Source organism: Molossus molossus, unplaced genomic scaffold, assembly GCF_014108415.1.
Source record: "Molossus molossus isolate mMolMol1 unplaced genomic scaffold, mMolMol1.p scaffold_m16_p_1, whole genome shotgun sequence".
In the NCBI taxonomy this organism is placed as follows: domain Eukaryota; kingdom Metazoa; phylum Chordata; class Mammalia; order Chiroptera; family Molossidae; genus Molossus; species Molossus molossus.
This window is the reverse complement of record NW_023425344.1, coordinates 4,516,251-4,537,899: the sequence shown is the minus strand read 5'-3', so window position 1 is coordinate 4,537,899 and position 21,649 is coordinate 4,516,251. Positions and strand designations below refer to the sequence as shown.

The window sequence follows — 21,649 nt, the reverse complement described above, 5'->3', positions numbered from 1 at the left end:
TGTATTGCTGTCGATTTCTCTTTTGAAGTCCTCCAGAAGTTTTTTAATGTATTTTTGATGCTCCTATATTGGGTGCATATATGTTTACCAAGGTTATATCATCCTGATGGATAGATCCTTTCAATATTATGTAGTTCCCTCCTTTGTCTCTAATTATGGCCTTCATTTTGAAGTCTATTTTATTGGATATGAGTATTAGTACCCCGGCTTTTTTTCCCTTTCCGTTTGCTTGGAAAAAATTTTTTTCCATCCCTTCACTTTCAACCTAGGTGAACCTTTTGTTGTGAGGTGGGTCTCTTGTAAACAACATATATATGAGTCATGCTTTCTTATTCATTCAGTGACTTGTGTCTTTTGATCAGAGCATCTAATGCATTTACATTTAAGGTGATTATTGATATGTACTTACTTATTGCCATTTTTGTTTATTGTGGTTATTTTTTTCTTTCTATTTCTTCTGCTTATTACAGCAGTCCTTTTAACATCTCTTGGAGTGCTGGTTTGGTGCTAATATATTCCTTTAGCCTTTTTTTTTTTTTTTTTGTCTGGGATGCTCTTTATTTTGAGTTCTATTTTGAATGATAGCCTTGCTGGATAAAGTAGTCTTGGATTCAGATCCTTGTTTTACATGACCTTGATTACTTCATGCCATTCCCTTCTGGCCTGTAGTGTTTCTGTTGAGAAGTCAGCTGAGCCCTTAAGCTGTCTTCCTGTTTTTTAATTGTTTTTTTCTTTTTGGTTCTTTGATTGGGTGGGTTTTTTGTTTTTTTTTTAACCTATCTTCCAATTCACTGATCCAATTGTCAGCTTCTTCTACTCTGCTGGTTATTCCCTCCAATGTTTTTTTTTTTTTTTTTTTTTTTTATTTCTGCTATGTGTGTGTTTTTTTTGTGTAATTGTTTTTTTCTTTTTGGTTCTTTGATTGGGTGGGTTTTTTTTTTTTTTTTTTTTTTTAACCTATCTTCCAATTCACTGATCCAATTGTCAGCTTCTTCTACTCTGCTGGTTATTCCCTCCAATGTTTTGTTTTGTTTTTTATTTCTGCTATGTGTGTGGTTTTTTTTGTTTTTTGTTTTTGTTTTCCATTTCTGCTTGGTGGTTTTTTTTTATTTCCAATTAGTTGATTTTCAATGTTTCTGTATCTTTACTTGTGCTGTTGAGCTCTTTACTCATGCTGTTGAGCTTCTGTTGAGCTTCCTCAGTATCGTTACTCTGAACTCTACCTCTGATAACTTGCTTAATTTCATTTCATTTATCTCTTCTTGTGTAGAATTCTCTCTGATAACTTGCTTAATTGCATTTCATTTATCTCTTCTTGTGTAGAATTCTCTTGTTCTTTCATTTGGGATATGTGTCTTTGTTTCACCATTTTGGCTGACTCAGTGGGTTTTAGAGCCTGCCAAAATGTTCCTGTGGGTGTTGGTGTTCCACTAATTGTGGCTCCCTCTACTGGGTTTGAATGAGTATGGGAGGACTCACGTTAAACACCACAGTCAAGTCTTACTTTCCTGGGTAGGTTTGCAGGCCAATCAAAGGTTCAGTTATCCTGTAGGTTTTGCCTGTAGGCTATTAGTCTCAGTTACTTGATGAGCCCTCAGTTGGATGAAAAAACAATCCCTCAGTTGTTCAGGATAAGAGGATTTCCAGTGGGCGGGGCAGTTGCTTGCTGGCAGTCTCTAGCTATAATGAGCCTCTTGGCCTGGCCAGGTGATGTTAAATTCCTGAGGGAGAGTCTGTTGCTTCTCCCCTGGGGCTCTGGGAAGGGGTACTTTGAGTAATATTGCGACTGTCCTATGAGGGAGTGATTCAACACAAAACTCCCAGTGTCCTCCCTGCCAGCTCCTTGAGTCTCTCCACTCAGTTCCAGTCCAGTCCACCCTCCCTCTGCCAAAGCCCAAGGTGAATGTCTGTAGCTAATTTAGTGCTCTGCTGTTTTTCCCCTTGTACCACTCCTTGTTGGACAAGCCTCTGCTCTAGTGATTTCAGCCAGATCTTATGCGGGCACCTTTCCCCATCCTGGCACTCTGCGCTGTGCAGCTTGCTTGGGGTTTTAGCACCAAGGGAACTGCTCACGGCTATAACAGCCCTCAGCTGCTGTCCATGGACTCCCAGTCTGCCCTCTCGTACCTCCCCCCTGCAGTGTCTGCCAGGCTCAATTTGGTGTCCTCTTTCCATCCCTGGTTATACGGGTTCTCTCCAGCTGCTTTTCTGTTGGTTTCTCCCGATGATTTGTCTTTATTTTAGTTGTAATTCCAGTTTGGTCCTGGGACATGGTCTGTGTAACTTCCATTCACTCTGCTGCCATTTTTTGAGTCTGTAGTGCAGTGGTTCTCAACCTTCCTAATTTTCTTTGTGATTACTGTGAGGGTTACTTGAACATCCGAAGTTTTAACACTCTAATTTGGATGTATAGCAGTTTACCTTCAACACCATATATAAGCTTGGCTCCTTTACATTTCCATCCCCACCCTTTTTAGTGGTTGGTGTGTATAATAATCACATCTTTATACATTGTGTGTCCAAAATATAAACTAATATTTTAAAAGATGTATTAGTCTCTTAAATTATGTAGGAAACAAAAAGTGGAGTTACAAACTGTTGTTACAATGCTAGCTTTATATAATTGCCCATGTATTTACCTTTCTTGAGATCTTTATTTCTTCATAAGGTTTTGCTTTTTATAAATTTTCTTTATTGATCTTTTAGAGAGAGAGGAAGGGAGAGGGAGAGAGATAGAAACATTGATGAGAGAGAACATCAGTTGGCTGCCTCCTGCAGGTCCCCCACTGGGGATCAGGCCCACAACTTGGGCATGTGCCCTGACCGGGAATCGTATTGGTGACCTCCTGGTGCACGGGTTGATGCTCCACCACTGAGCCACACCAGCTGGCCATGGGGTTTTAAGTTACTGTCTAGTGTCCTGTCATTTCACCCTGCAGGACTCCTTTGAACATATCTTGCAAGGCAGGTCTTGTAATGAAATCCTTTGGCTTTTGTTTATCTGGAAATGTCTTGTTTTCTCCTTCACTTTTGAAAAACTGTCTTTGCTGGACATAGTATTCTTGGGTGACAAGTTTTTTTGTTGTTTTTTTTTTTTCCTTTGAGCACTTTGAATATATCATAATCCTCTTGACTTCTTGCCTTCAGAGTTTCTGATGTTGTCTCTGGTTTTCAACAGTTTGATTATAATGTGTCTCAGCATGGGTCTCTTTCAGTTCAAGTTTGTTGAACTTCTTAGATTTTTATATCCATCTGTTTCGTAAAATTTGGGAAGTTTTCAGCCATTATATTTTCAAATATTCTTTCTACTTCTTTCTCCCTCCATCTCCTTCTGGGGTTCCCACAATGTGTATATTGCTTCCTTTAATGCTGTCTCACAGGTCTCGTATGCTGTGATTGCTTTTCTTCAATCTTTTTTCTTTCTGTTTCTCAGATTTGATCATTTCCATCATTCTATCTTTGGGTTTGCTAATTGTTTCTTCTGTTTGCTCAAATATGTTTTTGAATTCCTCTAGTGAATTTTTAAATTTCAGTTATTATACTTTTCAATTCCAGAATTTCTTTTTTTGTTTCTTTTTAGGTTTTTCTCTTTATTGATATTTTCATACTTTCTCGACTTTCTCCACATCTTCCTTTAGTTATTTGAGTATCTTTAAGACCACTATTTTAAAGTATTTGTCTAAGAGATCATTGGATTCTTGAGACAATTTCTGTTGGTTTATTTTTTACTTTGAATGGGTCATACTTACCTGTTTCTTTGTATGCCTTTCTTTTAATTGAAAACTGAGCATTTGAGCTCAGCCGATGTGGCTAAGGGGTTGAGCGTCGACCCAGGCATCAAGAGGTCACCGGTTTGATTCCCTGTCAGGGCACATGCCCAGGTTGTGGGGCCAATCCTGAGTGGGGGGGAGGGCATGCAGGAGATGGCCATCGATGAGAGAGAGCATCAATGCATGCAGGAGATGGCCAATTGATGCTCGCTCTCATCAATGTTCCTTTCTCTTTCTCCCTTTCCCTTCCTCTCTCTCTAAAAATCAATAAAGGAAAAAAAAACTTAAACTGAGCATTTGAATCTAAAGCATGGTAACTCTAGAGTCAGAATATTTCCCTTCCTCAGGATTTGCTCAGTTTCATTTTTGTTTCGACCTTTGTAGGCTATCTCTTCCAAGGATCAGCCTGAGGCATAAACTGGGAGTCTTCTCAGGTTTTTTCTTAGGCTTGTGCCTTTCCCTGTGCAAGCATGGTGACTTTCTTAATTTCCTTGTTTATATGGTTTTACATGTCTTGGTCTTTAATGTGTGGATCCCCAAGAAGGGAGAGAGACAAATGAAGGAGGGAGAAAATTGAGCACTGGACCTTTAAATCCTCTGAATGTTATTTCAGCCAGAGGGGCAAGGCTTGCAACAATGGGGAGATACAGTAACAATAGCCTCCTGCCTCTTTGTATGCAGCCTTGTGATCAAGCACAGATCTTCAGTATCCTGAGGACAGAATCCTTTCTGCCCACCCGGGCTTCTGCAGTGTGTGTGCAAACTGTTCTTGGAACATGTGCACAGCTGATTGCCCTGGGGTTATAGCTACTGCTCTGCTAATGGCTGAAATTGACCAAAATTAACTGCAATTTGCCATCCAAACCTTCTCCTGGAAGTCTCAAGCCTTAAACAGACTCCAGAGTTCCAAAATGGTCCCATGAGAAGATTCTACCAGTGCAATTGCTGTCTAGGTGGTTGTCTAGGTGGGGAGATAGATTGCAGGTGCTTCCTCCTCAGCAATTTTCCTAGAATTTGTTTCTTAAGCTGGGCAGTGGCTACACACTTTAACTGTTACTTACAAATCACGTGTTACATATTTTTATATAGATATATTTTTTCTGTTCTGTCTGAAATATTTTTAAATGTCAAAAGCTGAACAAAATTAAAATTCATTCTGTAAACTAGATTTGAAAAGGACCAGTGAGCTATAATAGAAAAGATTTAGAGGAAGGGGTGAATATCATAAAACAACTCAAAGGCCCTTGTATGTTTTTAAGTATTTTATTTTTAGTTCAATGCCTTGTTAAGTAAGGTAATGTTGAAATTTAAATGTAAACACTAGAAGTTTAGAAAATAGGATATATCAAAAGGGGAAATTAAGGAACTCAACCAATCAAATTGACAGCAAATTTGAAGGAGGTAGAATAAAAAGCATTGTAGACAGAAAGCCCTATACAAAAAGATAGCAAAAGTTCAAAATGTACCAGTCACCACAGTAGGTATAAGCATGCTAAACTCACCAAACAAGACCCAAACTCTCAATATGGATATTTTAAAAAGCTGTGTCGAAAGCTGTGTCGAACCCGGCCAGAGTAACTCAGTTGGTCGAATGTCATCCTTTGCACCATATGGCCGCTGGTTTGATTCCTGGTCTGGCCACATGCCTGGGTTGTGGGTTTGATCCCTGGTTGGGACTTATATGGAAGGTGGCTGATCAGTGTTTCTCTCTCAGAGTGATGTCTCTCTCTCTCTCTTTCTGTCTCCTTCCCTCCCTCCCTCCCTCTCTCTCAAAAAACCCTCACAAAACATATCCTTGCGTGAGGATTAGAAAAAAAGCTGGCCCTGCCCTGGCCGGTTTGGCTCAGCGGTTAGAACGTCGGCCTGCGGTCCTGAGAGACCCGGGTTCGGTTCCCGAGGTACGCTAAGGGCGCGTACCTCGGTTGCGGTTTGTCCCCGGCCCTGGTCGGTCATGTGGGTGGCGGCTACTCGATGTGTTACTTTCACATCGATGTTTCTCTCTCTCTCTCTGTTCCTCTCTCTCCCTCCCACTCTACCTGAACAAAAAAATGGGAAAATGTCCACGGGTGAGGATAAAAAAAAAAAAAAAAGCTGGCCCTGACCAGTTTGGCTCAGCGGTTAGAGCGTTGGCCTGCAGTCCAGAGAGACCTGGGTTCAGTTCCCACTAGTGGCACGTACTTCAGTTGCAGTTTGTCCCCAGCCCTGGGTGGTTGTGCGGGTGGCAGCCACTCGATGTGTCCCTTACTCGTTGATGTTCTTCTCTCTCTCCCTCCCACTCTGTCTGAACAAAAAATGGAAAAATATCCTCAGGTGAGGATAAAAAAAAAAAGCTGGCCCTGGCCGGTTTGGCTCCGTGGTTAGAGCGTTGGCCCGCAGACAGGAGAGTCTGGGTTCGGTTCCTGCTAAGGGCATGTACCTCATCCCCAGCCCTGGTTGGGGTCGTGCGGGAGGCAGCCACTCAATGTGTCCCTCTCACATCGATGTTTCTCTCCCCCCCACCCCCACCTCCTCCCACTCTATCTGAACAAAGATGGAAAAATGTCCTGGTGTGAATATTTAAAAAAAAAAAAAAAAAAAAAAAAAAGCTGTATATAGTCTATTTGCAAGAGTTACAGTGAAAAAGATGAATATAGTGAAAAACTGAACATAATGGCATATACCAAAAATAGAACATAGGAAAATATTGATCTCTCAGCCAAAAGCATTTTTCAGGATAATGAGAATAACTACAAAATAGGAGAAAAATTCACATTTCTGAACTTGTATATTCTGGAAAAATATATGAAGCAAAAATTGCTGGAGTTACCAGGAAAACTAATGAATCAAATATTTGCTGAGAGACGTTGGCGCCTCTCTCGTTCATGGACAGATCAAAGTGACAGTGAGTAAGGTACAGATGAGAAGTTCAAGCTATTGTGTAGAAGTCGCTCCCTGCAGGAAACAAAGCAAAGAGTCAGAGACTGGATGGGAGAAGGTATTTTCAGCTCTGTGGATAAGCGGCAGTGAATAAGGACGGGAAGTGCACAGCGGACAAGGCCCAATTAACCTGGGAATCAATACCATCCTCACGCATTATTATGGGATTAATTGTGTCCCCTCAAAATTTGTATCTTGATGTCCTAACCCCCAGCACCTCAGACTGTGACTATGTTTGGAGAGTTCTCTAAAGAAACAGTTAAGGTTGAATCAGGTCACTGTGGCGCCCTAATCCCATCTGATTGGTGTCCTTGTGAGAAGAAGAGGTGAGGACACAGACACACACAGAGGGACGACCGTGTGAGGTCACAGGGAGAGGACAGACCTCAGGAGAAACGAACCCTGGTGACACCTTGATCTCAGATCTCCAGCCTCCAGAGTTGTGAGAAAATACCTCCCTCTAGTTTAAGCCCCCAGCTGGGGAACGTTGTTATGGCGGCCCTAGCAAACCAATGCGCTCATACTCCAAGAAATGCAAATTAAAATTGCATTAAGGACCATCTCACACCCAGATTGGCAACACAACCAAATGCTTAATAATATCAAGAGGTTTATAGGATGCGGAGAAGCAGAGAATTTAATGTGCATTTCACTGAAGTGCAAGATCGTGCGGAAGTGCGCAGAGTGTGCCCACATTGGTTCTCACGTGTGAATACACCGTGTTCCCACCTAGCTCACGGCACTGCACAGACCTCTCTGCTCCCCTAGTTCAAGTTACTCCCTCCTCAAAGGCAGCCTTCGGGGGGCTTTCAATATCAAAGATTAATGTAGCTTTTTTCTGAATTTTCAGTAGATGGAGTCGTAATTCTTGCTTTTCTCTTACTGTGCATACCTGAAATCCACCCATTTTGCTGCAGCGTGCTTCCGTGGCATATACACACCATATTGCTTCCGTGGCATATACACACCATATTCGTGCATTCTTCTGTTGCAGGACTTTCCATCTCTCTGCTTCTCGCTGTTGGCTTTTACAAATAATCTTGCTGCGAACACCTTTGTGCATGTATTTTCGTAAACCTAGGTGAGCCTTTTTGTTGGGTCTGTAGGAAGGAGTGAAATTGCTGGATCTTTGGGAATATGTATGTCCTGCTTGATTAGACGCCGCCACGTAGTTTTGCAAAGTGTCTGACCAGTTCACCCTCCAGTCCACACTGGATGAGAGCCAGGGTTGACCCAGAGTTTCGGCGTCTCCTAATGTCGTCAGTCATTATGTTGGCCATTTTGTTGGGTGCGATAGTGTTAGGGTTGGCCAGTGACACAGGCTTGTGGGAGAATCCACAGCAGATCGAAGAGGGAAAGACAGGGAGGAAGTGTGTTTCACTTTCCTCGTAGTAGGGAAAGGTTGAGTGCAGGTGGCACAGGGCAGCTGAAGTAGGAAGAGTTGCTCTGTCATCGGGAGTTTTAGGGAGTAAACCGCAGTGGGGGCAGCGGGGAGTGCTGATGGCAGATGTGCCAGGGAGGCGTCCTCACCAGCCTGTAGGATATGCTTAGGACAGGGAAAGTCGCAGAGTCCGGAGGGGGTCTCCTCCGAAGGGCTTACGAGGAGTTCCAGAAAGGGGATTTGTTTGGAGGGGACGGGCAAGGGGAGGGGGAAGGGAAGGGAGCTTTCTGTGTATCAGACCTTAGTATGGTCCCGGAGTTGTGACACAGCAGGGGGGCAGCCCAGGAAAGCGGAGCCCATATCTACTTACTGTTCGAACAGCTTGCATCCAGAGAGGACACAGTCTCCGCCTTTAATCATCAGCTGCTCCTCATAAATTGCGGGGAAATTATAACAAAAGAAAGGCCTGTTTTCTGTCCTTAGAATGAGATTTCACAAGTTTATTTTAATGTGCATTTCTCTGATGTCTGATGAGGCCAAACGCCTTTTTATATATTCGTTAACCATATGTCTATCCCCTTTCTTAGAGCACCTGCCCAAGTCTCTTGCCTATTTTTCTGTCTGTTTAAATGGATGAATTTAATGTTTAAAATATTTTCGAATAGGTATCTTCATGTGGTTCCTACTTAGAAAGGTGTACCGAGCACACAATAAAACCCTTCTCCCAGCCCCGAAACCGGGTTATCTCGTGATCTTGCCCAGGTCACAGGGGTCCGTCTTGTGAAGATAATTCCAGAACTATAAATAATACGTATAATAGTTCCCCCTTTTTACAAATTGTTCTTCCACTTTTTACACAAATGGTAGTAAATGCGCACATTGTTGTGCATATTGCTGTTTTGGTAACAGCTTCATTGAGATATAAATTCACATACCATAAAATTTGCCTTAAAAAATTTTTTTTTATCCTCACCCAAGGACATTTCTTTTGCATTTATCTTGCAGACAGAGTAGGAGGAAGAGAGGGACAAAGAGAGAGAGAGAAACATCGATGTGAGAGAGACACATCGAGTGGCTGCCACCTACACGACCCCAACCAGGGCCGGGGACAAACTGCAACCGAGGTACGTGCCCTTAGCGGGAACCGAACCTGGGACTCTCTAGTCCTTGGGCTGACACTCCAACTGCTGAGCCAAATCAGCGAGGGCTGCCTTTTTTTTTTTTAGGGTACAATTCAGTGGTTTGTAGTGTGTTTGCAGAGTTGTACAACCATCACTGCTATCTAATTATAGAACACTTTTATCCCCCCTAAAATAAATCCCATACCCATTAGACAAGGTTTGCCGCACCCCTCCCTGTAGAACCACTAATCTACTTTTTGTCTCTGTGGACTTGCCTGTTCCAAAAATGGAAGCATATGCTATGGGCCTTTAGTGACTCATTTCATTTGGTATATGCTTTAAACATGTCCCCAAATTGTTAACATCTTGTCCCATTTGTTTCTTATTCTCGTGTGTGTGTTTTTGAGACCCGAAGCTCTCAACTTGCATCGCATCTTATTTGTCAACATATTCTTCTGATTAGCGTCTTTAATATCCTGTTTGGAAATCTTTCACGAAGTTCTCCTCCAGTAGTATTTGACCTTTTTGGAAGTTTCATTGTTTTTCATTGCATGTGTATTGTAGATTTACATCTAGAGTGCATCTGAAATGGATATTTGTGTGTGATGTGCGGCGCATGTTGGAATCCGTTTTTTCCCGTTTGGATATACAGTTCATACAGAACCATTTCCTGAAAAGAACTTGAACGTGCCCCTGGCTATACTGTCCTGCCCTCTCTTAAAAAAACAATTAAGCATATCTTTTTAAGTAAGCTAAACTCTATAGCACCTCAGTGTTCTCCTTAGTGAAATGGGTATAAGCGTGCTTCTGGAGTTAGTGTAAGGACAATGCGAGTGCAGATGTACATGCTGATCATTCAGTACACTTCTCACTTTGCTGTGTGCATCTAGTCCCTCATTCCAAGGCGCCCCTGTCGGCCACCCGCTGTGCCAGGAGCCTCCTTCGCTTTAGGGAACCCCACACAGACCGGAATGCCCTTCTGTTTCCACTCGTGGACCCCAAACATCAGAGCAGCGCCTGGCGCACGGCTGGTGCTCCGTGAGTATAGTTCAGTAGTTACCTCGTGCACGGGGACACAGGACACCGTGTGGAGAGCCTCGTGCGGCGTGATTTATAACGAGGAAAGTAAACAACTGTACTGAGACCGAGTAGGAGACAGATGAATAACCGGTATGTTTATGTATGGCAACATGATATAGGGCAATATAGTTAAAATGATAATAATATGTTCAAATAATAATAAATCTTAAGTCAAACATCAGGGCTTCAAAATACACGAAACAAACATGAATAGTGCTGATAGGAGAAATATAAAATCCTCCGTTATAGTTGGGAACCTCAGGACTCACTCTTAGCAATTGATAGAATTCTAGACAGAAAGTCAGCAAATAAAAAAAACTTGAATGATACCATCAACCAACAGTACTTAGTTGACATTTGCAGAACATTTCACCCAGTAACAGCAGAATATACATTTTTTCAAATGTCTGTGGAATAGTTACAAATATATACCAACTCTTGAGTTATAAACCAAACCTCAACACATTTTAAAAATGAAATTTGATAAAGATTGTGCTCTGACCATAATGGAACAAACTAGAAATCAATAACGGGCAACAGGAAAATCTCCAAACACTTGGAAATAAAAACCAAATCTTTAATAATCCATAGGTGAAATAAGAAGTCTCAAAAGAAACAAAAAATACATATAAATGAGTGAAAATGAAAATACAATATGTTAGAATTTGTGGGATGCAGCTAAGCAGTGACAGGGGAAATTTATAGCACTAAATGATTACATTGGAAAATAAGAGAGGTCTCAAAATAATAGTCTAGTTTTGATCTACAAAATTTAAAAAAATGCAAAATAAACTCAAAGCAAACAGGAAAAGGGAAATAATAAAGTGTATAATAAACGAAATTGAAAATAAGTAAACAATAGAAAAAAAATCAATGAAACAATACGCTGGTTCTTCAAAAAAATTTAAAGATTGATAAGTCTCTCTCAAGAATGACAAATAGGCCCTGGCCAGTTTGGCTCAGCGGTTAGAGTGTTGGCCTGCGATCCGGAGAGACCCGGGTTCGGTTCCCGCTAAGGGCACGTACTTCGGTTGCAGTTTGTCCCCGGCCCTGGTTGGTCGTGCGGGTGGCAGCCACTCGATGTGTCCCTTCACGTCGATGTTTCTCACTCTCCCTTCTTCTCTCTCCCTCCCACTCTATCTGTACAAAAAATGGAAAAAATATCCTCGGGTGAGGATAAAAAAAAAAAGAATGACAAATAGCCCAGCTGGTGTGGCTCAGTGGTTGAACATCGACCCCTGCACCAAGACGTCACCGGTTCGATTCCCAGTCAGAACACGTGCCCAGGCTGTGGGCCTGATCCCCAGTGGGGGGCATGCAGGAGGCGGCCAATTGGTGTTCTCTCTCATCAATGTTTCTCTCTCTCCCCCTCTCCCTTCCTCTCTCTCTAAAATCAATAAAGAAAAAATAAATAAAAAAGAATGACAAATATAAGCTGAGAGAAGATACAAATCATAAATATCAGGAATGAAACAGAGGCTATCACTACAGGTCCTGCAGCCATCAAAAGATAATGGTGGAATATGCTGTGAGCAACTTAATACTCATAAATTTAACAACTTGGAAGAAATGAACCATTTTCTTAGCCCCCACAAACTCCAAACTCAACCTAGAAAACATTAGCCCAGACAGTCCTATAATTGTTAACTGCGTCGACGTCATAGTGTGAAGGCTCCCGGAGTGAAGCGCCGTGCCCAGCCGAGTTCCGGGAGAACTCCGTCACGTCCAGGGTCGCCCGGTCCGCATGAGTGAAGCTCCGTGCCCAGCCGAGTTCCGGGAGAACGCCGTCACGTCCAGGGTCACCCGGTCCGCATGAGTGAAGCGCCGTGCCCAGCCGAGTTCCGGGAGAACTCCGGCACGTCCAGGGTCGCCCGGTCCGCATGAGTGAAGCGCCGTGCCCAGCCGAGTTCCGGGAGAACTCCGTCACGTCCAGGGTTGCCCGGTCCGCATGCCCTTTGCTGGGCTCCGCGTGGTGAAGCAGGTCGGAGCGACCGTTCCGTGCTCAGCTGTCCAGGTGAGCAGTACGTTAGCCTCTCCATTGTTCCACATTTCTCCCCTCTCTCTTCCATCAGATTTCCTCTGCTGGCCACTGCAAAACCTTCAGCAGCGTGCAGGATTAAGTTAAATCAAACTTAGGCTGCAGGCACCATATGCTGCATTTATACAGGTAGATGGTACTTCCCGGTCTGCCCAGCCCTGCTGGGACCTGCGACTTGCCCTCACGTCACCCGTGATTCCTCCTGCCCCAGACTGCCGTGGCCTGGGGAGCAGTGGTCGAGAGTCTCCCCTTGCTGCCATGTGGCCTGCAGGAGGCAGAGGGGACCTAGCCGGCAGCCTCAGGTGTCCTGGGAGACCAGCAGAACCAGCCTGGCGTGGAGGGCCGGGAGGGGCCCGGTGTTTGAGCGGCCTGAGGATCTGGAACTCAAGGCGAGTTAAAAAGAAAGAAAAGCTTACGTGGGGATGTTACTGAAGACTCACCTGCATCAAGCGGAATTCAGGTGTGCGAAGCTCCCTTTATTTGTACGTTCTGCGCTGGGGGAGGCTCAGCATCCCATCGGACATCTGCGGCCTGCGGGTGTTCTGGGCTCTTCTCCTGCGAGATGTCAAATCTCAGAACCGCTGGAAGTGAACATGGCGAGCGAGCCCTCCGCTCTGTCTTCTCTTGGAGATCTGATTGGACCGGACGTGGTCTGAGGAGACCCGCTCCTGGCCCCTGCGGGTGCTGCATGGTGAGGTCGCAGGAGGTGAGGGTCGGAAGCGCGCGGCCTGCCCGGGCCATCGGGCCTCCAGCAACCGTCTCACGGAGTCGTCGCCGGGCACTTAGCTCCGTTTGCCTCAGGAGCAAAGTGGAGAGAGCACCCGTTTGAGATGGTCATGGGCGTCATGCCTGAAACGTGTGGGGTCTCCTGAGGAAGCCGTCTTTCCTGTCCACGCCTCCCCACGTCCACGACACAGACGGCGGAAGGTCTCCCGAGGCCCGGGGCGGGAGAGTGTTCTAGCCCAGGTGTTCTCCACTCTGCACACGCCCTCGAACACGCGCACGCGTGGCTTCATGGTTAGCATGAGTGGCCTGTCTCCTGAGGCAGGCGACAGAGGAAGGGACATGCTATTGAAGAAGGACCCTGGCCTAGTGACTGGATGGGTCAGCCCCCTTGGCCTCGGTTCCCTCCACTGGACAAAGGAGGGTGCTGACGCCCACCTCCCACGGGTGAAAGGGTAGGTGTTGAGGGGTGATCAGAGGGCCTATGAACAGCACCGCTCTTTCCTACCTAGTTTGGAACCAGCCGAGATGACATGGGAGCCAGACAGATGCAGGTGAAAATATCGGCTTTGTTCCTGACACAGGTGATGGGAGAACTTGGCTTTAGATCTACACCCATAAGGGCTAGCTAACGGTTCAGCTTGGAAATGGAATCACCCCAGGGTATTAGGGGACACTTGCAAGCCCTTGCTCCACCAGCCGAGCCCCGGCCACGGCAGAGAACAGTCTGGAACGCCTGTCTCCTCTGAGCAGATCCAGAGCAGGGGGAACCAGAGGGGCTGAGCTGAGCACACTCGAAACTCCCTTCCCATCCTGCTCATCACATGGGTCTCTCCTGCTCCTGGTAGGGCGAGGCTGTGGGCAGAGGCCAGCAGAGTCTCCTCCGGCTGCCTGGGAGGTCCGGGTGTCTGCCAGAGAACAGGGCTGTCCCGTAAGCAGTGGAAGGACCAGCAGGCAGGCCCGGGGCGCCCAGAGCTGTGCTTCCCCGTCAGCCTCCCGTTCCCATGTTGCTCTCCCCAGACCGTCAGTGGGGGCATAATCGACAGACTAACATGCCACACAGAATGCGGGCACTTCGGGTGGTTGCGACCGTTTCTTCTCGAGCACGAATGATGCTCTTGCCAGTGTGCTCAGCGCAGGGGGACGGCGCAAAACAAGCCGGGAGCACGTCGAGCTCTCTGGCTGGTGGGGAGGAGAGACCGAAGGAGGGAGGTCCCATCGCCCGGAGCAAAGCGCTGCAGAGCCTCAGGCTCGGATTCCAGACCCGGGGATGGACGGTCTCGGCTCAGCTCCCAACTCTGCCATTTCCTGGCTGCGTCACCGGCAGGGTCAAGTCTGTAAGCTCAGGTCATCATACTGCCCCCCTCAAAGGGTTTTGGGGAGCATGAAATGAGTTAAGAGAGAGAGAGTATGCAGAGCAGCCCCTGTCACGTGGAGTCAGGCACCATATCGATGTCAGCTATTGTTTCTACAAGGCACAAGTGGATAAGAAGAGACCGCAGCCTTCCAGGGTCAGGGAAGGCTTCTGAAAGGACCCTCCATCTGAACCAGGTTTCTCAGCCTCAGCACCGGGACCCTGGGGCCAGGTACATCTTTGTGGCGGGGCCGTCCTGTACATGGTGGCATGTTTAGCAGCATCCCTGGCTTCTACTCACTAGCTCCCTCTTGTGACACCAAACAAGTCTGCAGATGTTGTCACATGTCCCCAGATTGTCAGGTTGCCCCTGGTTGGGAACCACTGCTCCAGATGGAGAAGGGAATGATGGACAGGTGTAGAGGGGGGGGAACAGGGAACATTGTGAGTGAAATGAACGGTGAGAGACGGGTCACATTGAGTCTCCTTGGGGGTGTAGGGTCCCAACAACCACAGACAAATGGATGTGCAGCAATGGGTTCCCCCAGGGGACTCGTCACGGCACATGGCATCAAGTGCAGCCCCCTAAGATGACCCCACACTCAGGTCAACTATCTAATGTGACTTCTCCCACTAAGTCCCAGCTTCTAGCACAGGCTCAGAGTGTGGGCGGAGCCTACCTAGCCGTCCCTGGTGTATGCATGAGCACCGGTGCGACGTCGTTCCAGAGAACCTTCCCCAGTGTTCTCTCCGTGTCCTTTCACTAAGAATGTCATCCATGAGTGAGCATGACCCCAGACCACGTCCCTTCTGTCCCCCGTGGCACTGCTCTTACGGAATCAGCCTTCGATGTGCTCAGTTCTCCTGAGGAACATCTTACAAACACAAATTGAAATAGCGGTGGAATGTCTCCCTCTCTCTACAGCTGTTTTAGATGGATCCCTCTCACCTCCTTACAGAATGCCGGCTTCCGTAGCAGGTGTCATCCTTTTCTTTACCAAACAGGTCCTTTTTCCCCACGTCGACCCGAGGCCGATCGCGCTGCTGGCTTGCTGTGCCCGCCGGGCGGGTCAGAGACACGCCTGTGCTCTGTCGGTCAAGCAGTCTGTGGGCACGGACTGGGCTCTTCTCTCCTGCTTCCATTTTCTTGAGATTTTTGACCTGATCTATGGCTTACCTATTTTCAGTTTTATTACATTATATGCATTTCATAAGTCGCTTTAAGCATTTTTGAAACGAGTTAGTAAATTAATATTTTGTTTTTTTTTAAGAAAATAGACAGTGGGTTCTTCATGCTGGTCTCATTTAAGGCCCAGGCCAGGATTGATGGCTTCCCAGCTCCCGCCCTTCTTTGCTCTGCAAGGTGAGCCTCATCACCCAGACTGCCCCATGGCCCGAGCTCCTGCGAGAGAGCCTGGGTTTCTCATCAGTGACTCCCGTCTCCCTGACAGCGTGCAGCACGAGAACTTGATTATAATTGCGGCAGAACGACAGCACAAAGCTGCGGAATAGAGCAACACTTCAGAGAGCGAGAGCGAGGTCCTTCTCTGTCCTCGGATAATAACCCCGAGTCTCTTTGGGATGCAGAGTCCATGGCCCAGGGCAAAAAAAATGGGTCTGCAGCAAGGAAAAGCCATCCCCCGAGCTAGTGCTCAAATTGTTCTGTTTGCATTTGGACTTCCTCTCTAGAATTCATCAAGGGCGCGCTCCTGAAAATGCCCCCCCCGGAGAGCGGATGGAGGGCTGGCTGAGGGGCCCCTCGCCCGTGTAGCTGTGCGCTGGGGGTGCAGAGCGCCCTGGTTATTCATGTTGCAAACGTCTATCATGAGCATCTCAACCCTTCTCTCCAGTAGCAAATGGAGAGAGGTATCAGTTCAGACTCTTTCAGTTCCAAGTGGCAGTAGCTGAAGTCAAAAAGCGCAGTCATTGTGGTCACTGTCAGGATGAAGTTCAGGGGGGACCGCTCCTGCCCAGGCTGCAGCAGCGCCCCCCACAGGGCTGCACTGGGTGTGCCCCTGAGTCCCGCTGGGCTCTGGACAGTGTCCCTCTGCAGATGGGTCTTATCCCCATTTAGGGACAGGACCCAGCCAGCCTCTGGGTCACAGCGTCTGGGCTGGCAGACCTGGAAGGGGAGTTTTCTTCCACGAGCACACTGACCCAGGGAGCACCCTCGGCCAGAGGAGGCGCGCAGGCGGCCACGTCGAGAGGGCAGAGCTGGCTCCTCAGGCAGCTCCACCAGGAGCACCTGGGTGAGGAGAGGGACAGGATGCAAATGGTTCAGAAGCGGGAATGGAGGGCACATGAGATGGACTTTCTAGAAGCTAGGGATGCCTCTGGGGAGCTCTTCTTGACCACAGACCAAAACCACTTCCTCCTACCAGGCCGTTGCCCCTTGATGCCAAGGCTGAGTCAGCCGACAGGACAGTGGTGGGTGGGAAAGGAGGGAACACTAGAGGCAAGATTTCTAAGTGAAGCATTGGCAACCCGAGTCCCATTAAAAAATATACGTATATAAATATATATGTACACGACACAAATACATATAGGTGAGTGTTTCTATGTCAAGTAGGGGTTAGTCTAGAAATGCGGAGAGGTTAATGTTTTACAAAACCCACCTCTGCACCCACTCGTGATGAACACTCTCAGCAGTGTGGAAAGCATGAATGAGATGAATGAATTCACCAAATGACTACAGTAAACGCGTTTTTAACGGCGAAACACTTGACTGAAGTTCGGAGCGCGGTAAAGACGCGCACCGCCACCTCTGCTAACCCACGCTCCTGGGTGGCCCTGGGTGGGGAATGAGGCAGACGGAGCAGTAGGAGGCGGGGTCGGGACCATGTAGCCCTGGCGGTTTTCCGTGGGGACATGATCACCTTCACGGGGGAGCAGACGCAGAGCGTCGTGGGAAAGGAGTTCGAGCTGGTTTCCAGAGTCAAGATAAATGCACGCAGTTCCGGAGGGTCCTCTGACCCCGGCAGTGACCAGTTAGCCAACCTTACTTTAAACGATTATGTTCACGCCCTGGCTGGTGTGGGTCAGTGGTTAGAGGGTCTCGGGTTCGATTTCCAGTCAAGGGCACGGAGCTGGGTTGCAGGTTCAATCCCCAGCTCCAGTTGGGGCTCATTCAGCAGGCAACCAGTCGGAGTATTTCCCTCACGTTGATGTTTCTCTCTCCTCCCCCCTGTCCGCTCTGTCTAAAAACACAAAAAAGGGAAAAAATATCCTCAGGGGAGGATTAACAACAATCGAAAAAGGATTACATTCACAATAGCAGTACAATCTACGAAAATATCGGGATAAAGACACATGCCACATCTTTCAATAGAAAATTACAAAACTTCGGTGACAGACATCAAAGACCAGAATAAATACTTCTCGTTCGTGGACAGGGTCAGCACTGTGAGAAGGTCAGTTCTCTTTAATTTGTAAATGCAGCACAGTCCCGACAAAGCCACAGAAGGGTTGTCAAGGAATGAGGTGCATTCGTTCTGGGGTGTGCGGGGAGAGAACGTTAGCCAGCGCGGAGGGCCGACCGCGTGGGAGGCGGCCGAGGAGCTCTGTCAGGGCCTCCGTCCGCCCCGTGCTCCAGCTCCTGTGTCAGGACTTCCCTGTCTGGTTTCCGTCCGTCCACGTGGCCCGGAGATGGTGACTGGTCGGGCCAGCCGGAACCACAGTGTGTGGTGAAGGCCAGGGCCCAGCCTGGCAGCCTGCCTTGCGGGGGGCGGGGGGTACAGGGCTGGCATGCAGCCACCCCTCAATGCAGCAAGTAAGGCCGCTGCCACATGCCAGGCTGAGCTTCTGCTTGTCCCGTAACAGATGGACAGTCCAGCTGGTACCCTGCAGATGGCCCTGGACCACCCAGCAAGCCCCTGGACCCCTCGTCCCTGCCTGAGCTGGCAGCCCCTCCACCAGCTCGGACGTGAGGCTGAGACCAGAGGGAAGGAGCTGGTCCTTTGTTTGTCAGTGGCTAAGATGCTGGGAGTGGGGACTGGGAGGTGCCAGGACCCCGCAGAGTCCTGGACTCCCGGCACCAGACGTGTCATGCTGTCCCTGTGGCCGAGTCACAGTCCCTGTGTGCACCAGACCCAGTGCACCCCTCATCTGCAAAGACCTCCCCACTCACCCCACCTGCTGGCGAGCTGACTTCCTCTCTCGTGCCCGTCCTGTAAGGACATGGCTGTCACCTCCTGTGGTCGGGAATGGAGCATCAGGTTCCCTCCACGCCCAGATTAGAGAAACAGCACATCCCAGCGTGTCCTCGTAAGAGCACTGGGGAGGGTTGGAGATCTGGGTCTTTGTCCCACCCTGTCACGGGGCCACTGAGTTCCTTCCTCCCTCTGGGCCTCAGCTCCCTCTTCTGTCTCCTGAGGAAAATGTCCTGGCTGACCCAGGTCCAGTATTCCAGGAGTTGAGACACAGGTGTAAGCTTCTGTGACAACATCCTGACGTGGCGATGAGATCTCACGACGCCTTCACATTCCGTGGTTCTCTGCGGGACGTGGCACCACAGTGTGACATTGTGATTCTACTTAATTGTTGTGGAACACTGTTCTGATCGGCTCTTCAGTCCTTACAATGCCTAAATGCTTTTTAAAATTAATTCTGTACCATGTCGGTTTCCTGTTGCTTTGGGGGAAAAACCCCTGAAACTTAACAAATGGCTTAAAACGCAACTATCTTGGCTGGGCTCCTCTGGGCAGGGCTGCTCCCCGACATCAGCGGGGGCTGCCGAGGGACAATGATGCCCGAGGTGGCCAGCGTGCCGCCTGTCCCTGCTGCTCATCACGCTGCTGCCCAGAGCACCTTTGCTTTCCTTGGTGGCTTCTCCCTGGGGCCGGGGCTCTGGCCGGTTTCCAGGAGGCAGGAAGTAGACGCTGAGGTTCCCCGAGACCTGGTCCCTGGCCTCGGACTTGTTGGAGCGGCACTGCCTCCGAGTGTTGCGGAAACCAGCTGGCTGTGGGGCGTGGCCTGGGTGTGGGGACGGAGGAACAGTTGAGGAGGGGACTCATCTCTGGAGATGGGGGGCGGCCAGTCCTGAACACACTGAATGCAGGCATCTAATAAGAGCGAAGAAAGATGTTGGAGCCTTGCCCTGGCCGGTTGGCTCCGTGGTTAGAGCGTCGGCCCACAGACCAATAAGTCGCGGGTTCGATTCCGGTCAAGGGCATGTACCTCGGTTGCAGTTTGTCCCTGGCCCTGGTTGGGTTCTGTGGGAGGCAACCAGTAGAAGTGTCTCTCTCACATCGATGTTTCTCTCTCTCCCTCCCTCCCTCCCTCACACTCTTCTGATGATAAAAGGAAAAATATCCTCAGGTGAGAATTAAAAGAAAAAAAGAAAATAATAAGCTGTTGGAGCCAGGTAGGGGTTAAAATGCCATTTGCCTGCTGGGGCCTGCGCACCAGGGCTGGGTCGCTTGTGCACGGAGACTTAGCCATGTTAGTGCCTCTCCCTGAGCCTCAGTTTGTGCATCTGTAGAACGGGGACGCTGGTCTCGAGGCCGTTGGAGTCCTCCCCGTCCCTAACATTCCCCGTCCCTCTGTGCTCCCAGGTACTCCTTCCAGGACGAGGAGGACATGTTCATGGTGGTGGACCTGCTGCTGGGCGGGGACTTGCGCTACCACCTGCAGCAGGACGTCCACTTCACGGAGGGCGCGGTGAAGCTGTACATCTGCGAGCTGGCCCTGGCGCTGGACTACCTGCAGAGCCACCGCATCATCCACAGGTGAGCGGCTGTGCCGGGGCGGGGGCGGGGCGGGTGGCGTGGGGGAGCGGCCGCGGCGGGGGTCTTCTCACTGAAGTTCTTCAGAAGCGACAGTGGACAGAGACCATGACAAACGGCACACCTTGCTCCTTCCTGTGCAGCCTCCACGGTCAGCCTGCTTGCTGGTGACCTGCCTTGGGGGTGACACCCACCGCCTGTGTGCGGACCTCTCCTGTCCCCCCTGCCCAGAGCCCTGAGTGCTGGGCCTCTGCCTCTCATGCCAGTGTCTTTGGGAGGCTGGAGCGTTCTGTCCCTCCGGTCTCTGGTCACAGTGGCCACGTGCTGTTGGCTGGGAGTGGAGGGTGCTGCTCTGTTCCTCCCCACACTTGGGAGTCCACACTGCACCCGGGAGGATGTCTTCCTCTGGGAAGCTGCAGGGCTGGCTCCGGGCTCTGGCTCAGCTGTTTCTGCTGCCTCCTCAGGCCCTGGCTCTCCCTGCCTATGTGCAGTGCCGCCAGGTCCAACCACACCAGGGCAAAGCGAGTGTGACCGCGGGACAGGCGGTCAGCGAGAGGCTTCGGGAAGTGCTGGTCTCCTCTCTGACCACACAGGAGGGCGGAGCCAGGGGCTCCTTCTGTTTGTCCCTCCTCTTGTCTGGCTCATCTTCGAACCTCCACTTGGAAGACTTGGGAAAGGCGAGGACTCGAACTTCTAGGTCGAGACGGTGGATTAACGCACACCTTTCTTTCTTTCTAAAACCCCAATAAAGTGGTATGTTTGAAAAATGATAAATTCACAAGGATGGGGAAAAGGAGAGAGAAGTCGATAGCAAAACATTGGGGGTTTGCAGAGAAGATGCAGAGTCGCAAATTACTAAGGGACCAGAAACTGAACTGGAAGCTGTCACCAGGCAGAACCAAGAACTGAGAGACTAAAGCTCTCAAGTCCGGACAGTGTGGCTCAGTGGGTTGAGCATCGTCCCAGGGACTGAGAGGTCCCGGTTTGATTCCGCTCAGGGCACGTGCCCGGGTTGCTGCTGATCCCCAGTAGGGGGCGTGCAGGAGGCAGCTGATCTATGTTTCTCTCTCACATCGATGTTTCTCTCTTTCCCTTCCTCTCTCTCAAAAAAATCAATGAAAACATTTTTTTTTTAAGTACTTAAAAAGAATTCTGGAAAGGCCCAAAATTGACCACACCCAGTATCTAAGGAGAGGGGTGGGGCCGTGAAAAAAGGCTAAAATGAGGTGAATGGCTTGAAAGCTTTTTTAAGAAAAGAATTATTTTAATGTGTAAACCCTGAATATATGATGTTGAACAAGTCTCACATCTGCCGAAGGTGTCTCGGGTCACGTGAAGTGCACGTGGGTAAATGACGCCTTGCGCCCTAGTGGGGTCCTTCCGCGGTTTCCGCAGACGCACGCTTTGCGATCTCGCCGCCCTTCGTGGGTGAACACGCGTGAGTGGGCCCGCCCGCGGCTGCTCCGGTTTCTCGTCGCCGTCTGTGGGCGGCTCCGTCCGCGGGGCTGCCTCCTCGCCACTGTGTGCGGCAGGGGCGCGGTCC

General features: G+C 48.8%; 1 protein-coding gene across 2 annotated transcripts in view; it reads left to right on the top strand.

Annotated features, from left to right (window-relative positions):
• STK32B (serine/threonine kinase 32B) overlaps positions 1-21,649 on the top strand; it is a 203,719-nt gene that overhangs the window by 100,808 nt on the left and 81,262 nt on the right. For both annotated transcript variants that reach the window (XM_036278097.1, XM_036278103.1), the window contains one exon: positions 19,936-20,109. In XM_036278097.1, coding sequence (XP_036133990.1) covers positions 19,936-20,109 — 174 coding nt within the window. The remainder of the gene's footprint in view (positions 1-19,935; positions 20,110-21,649) is intronic.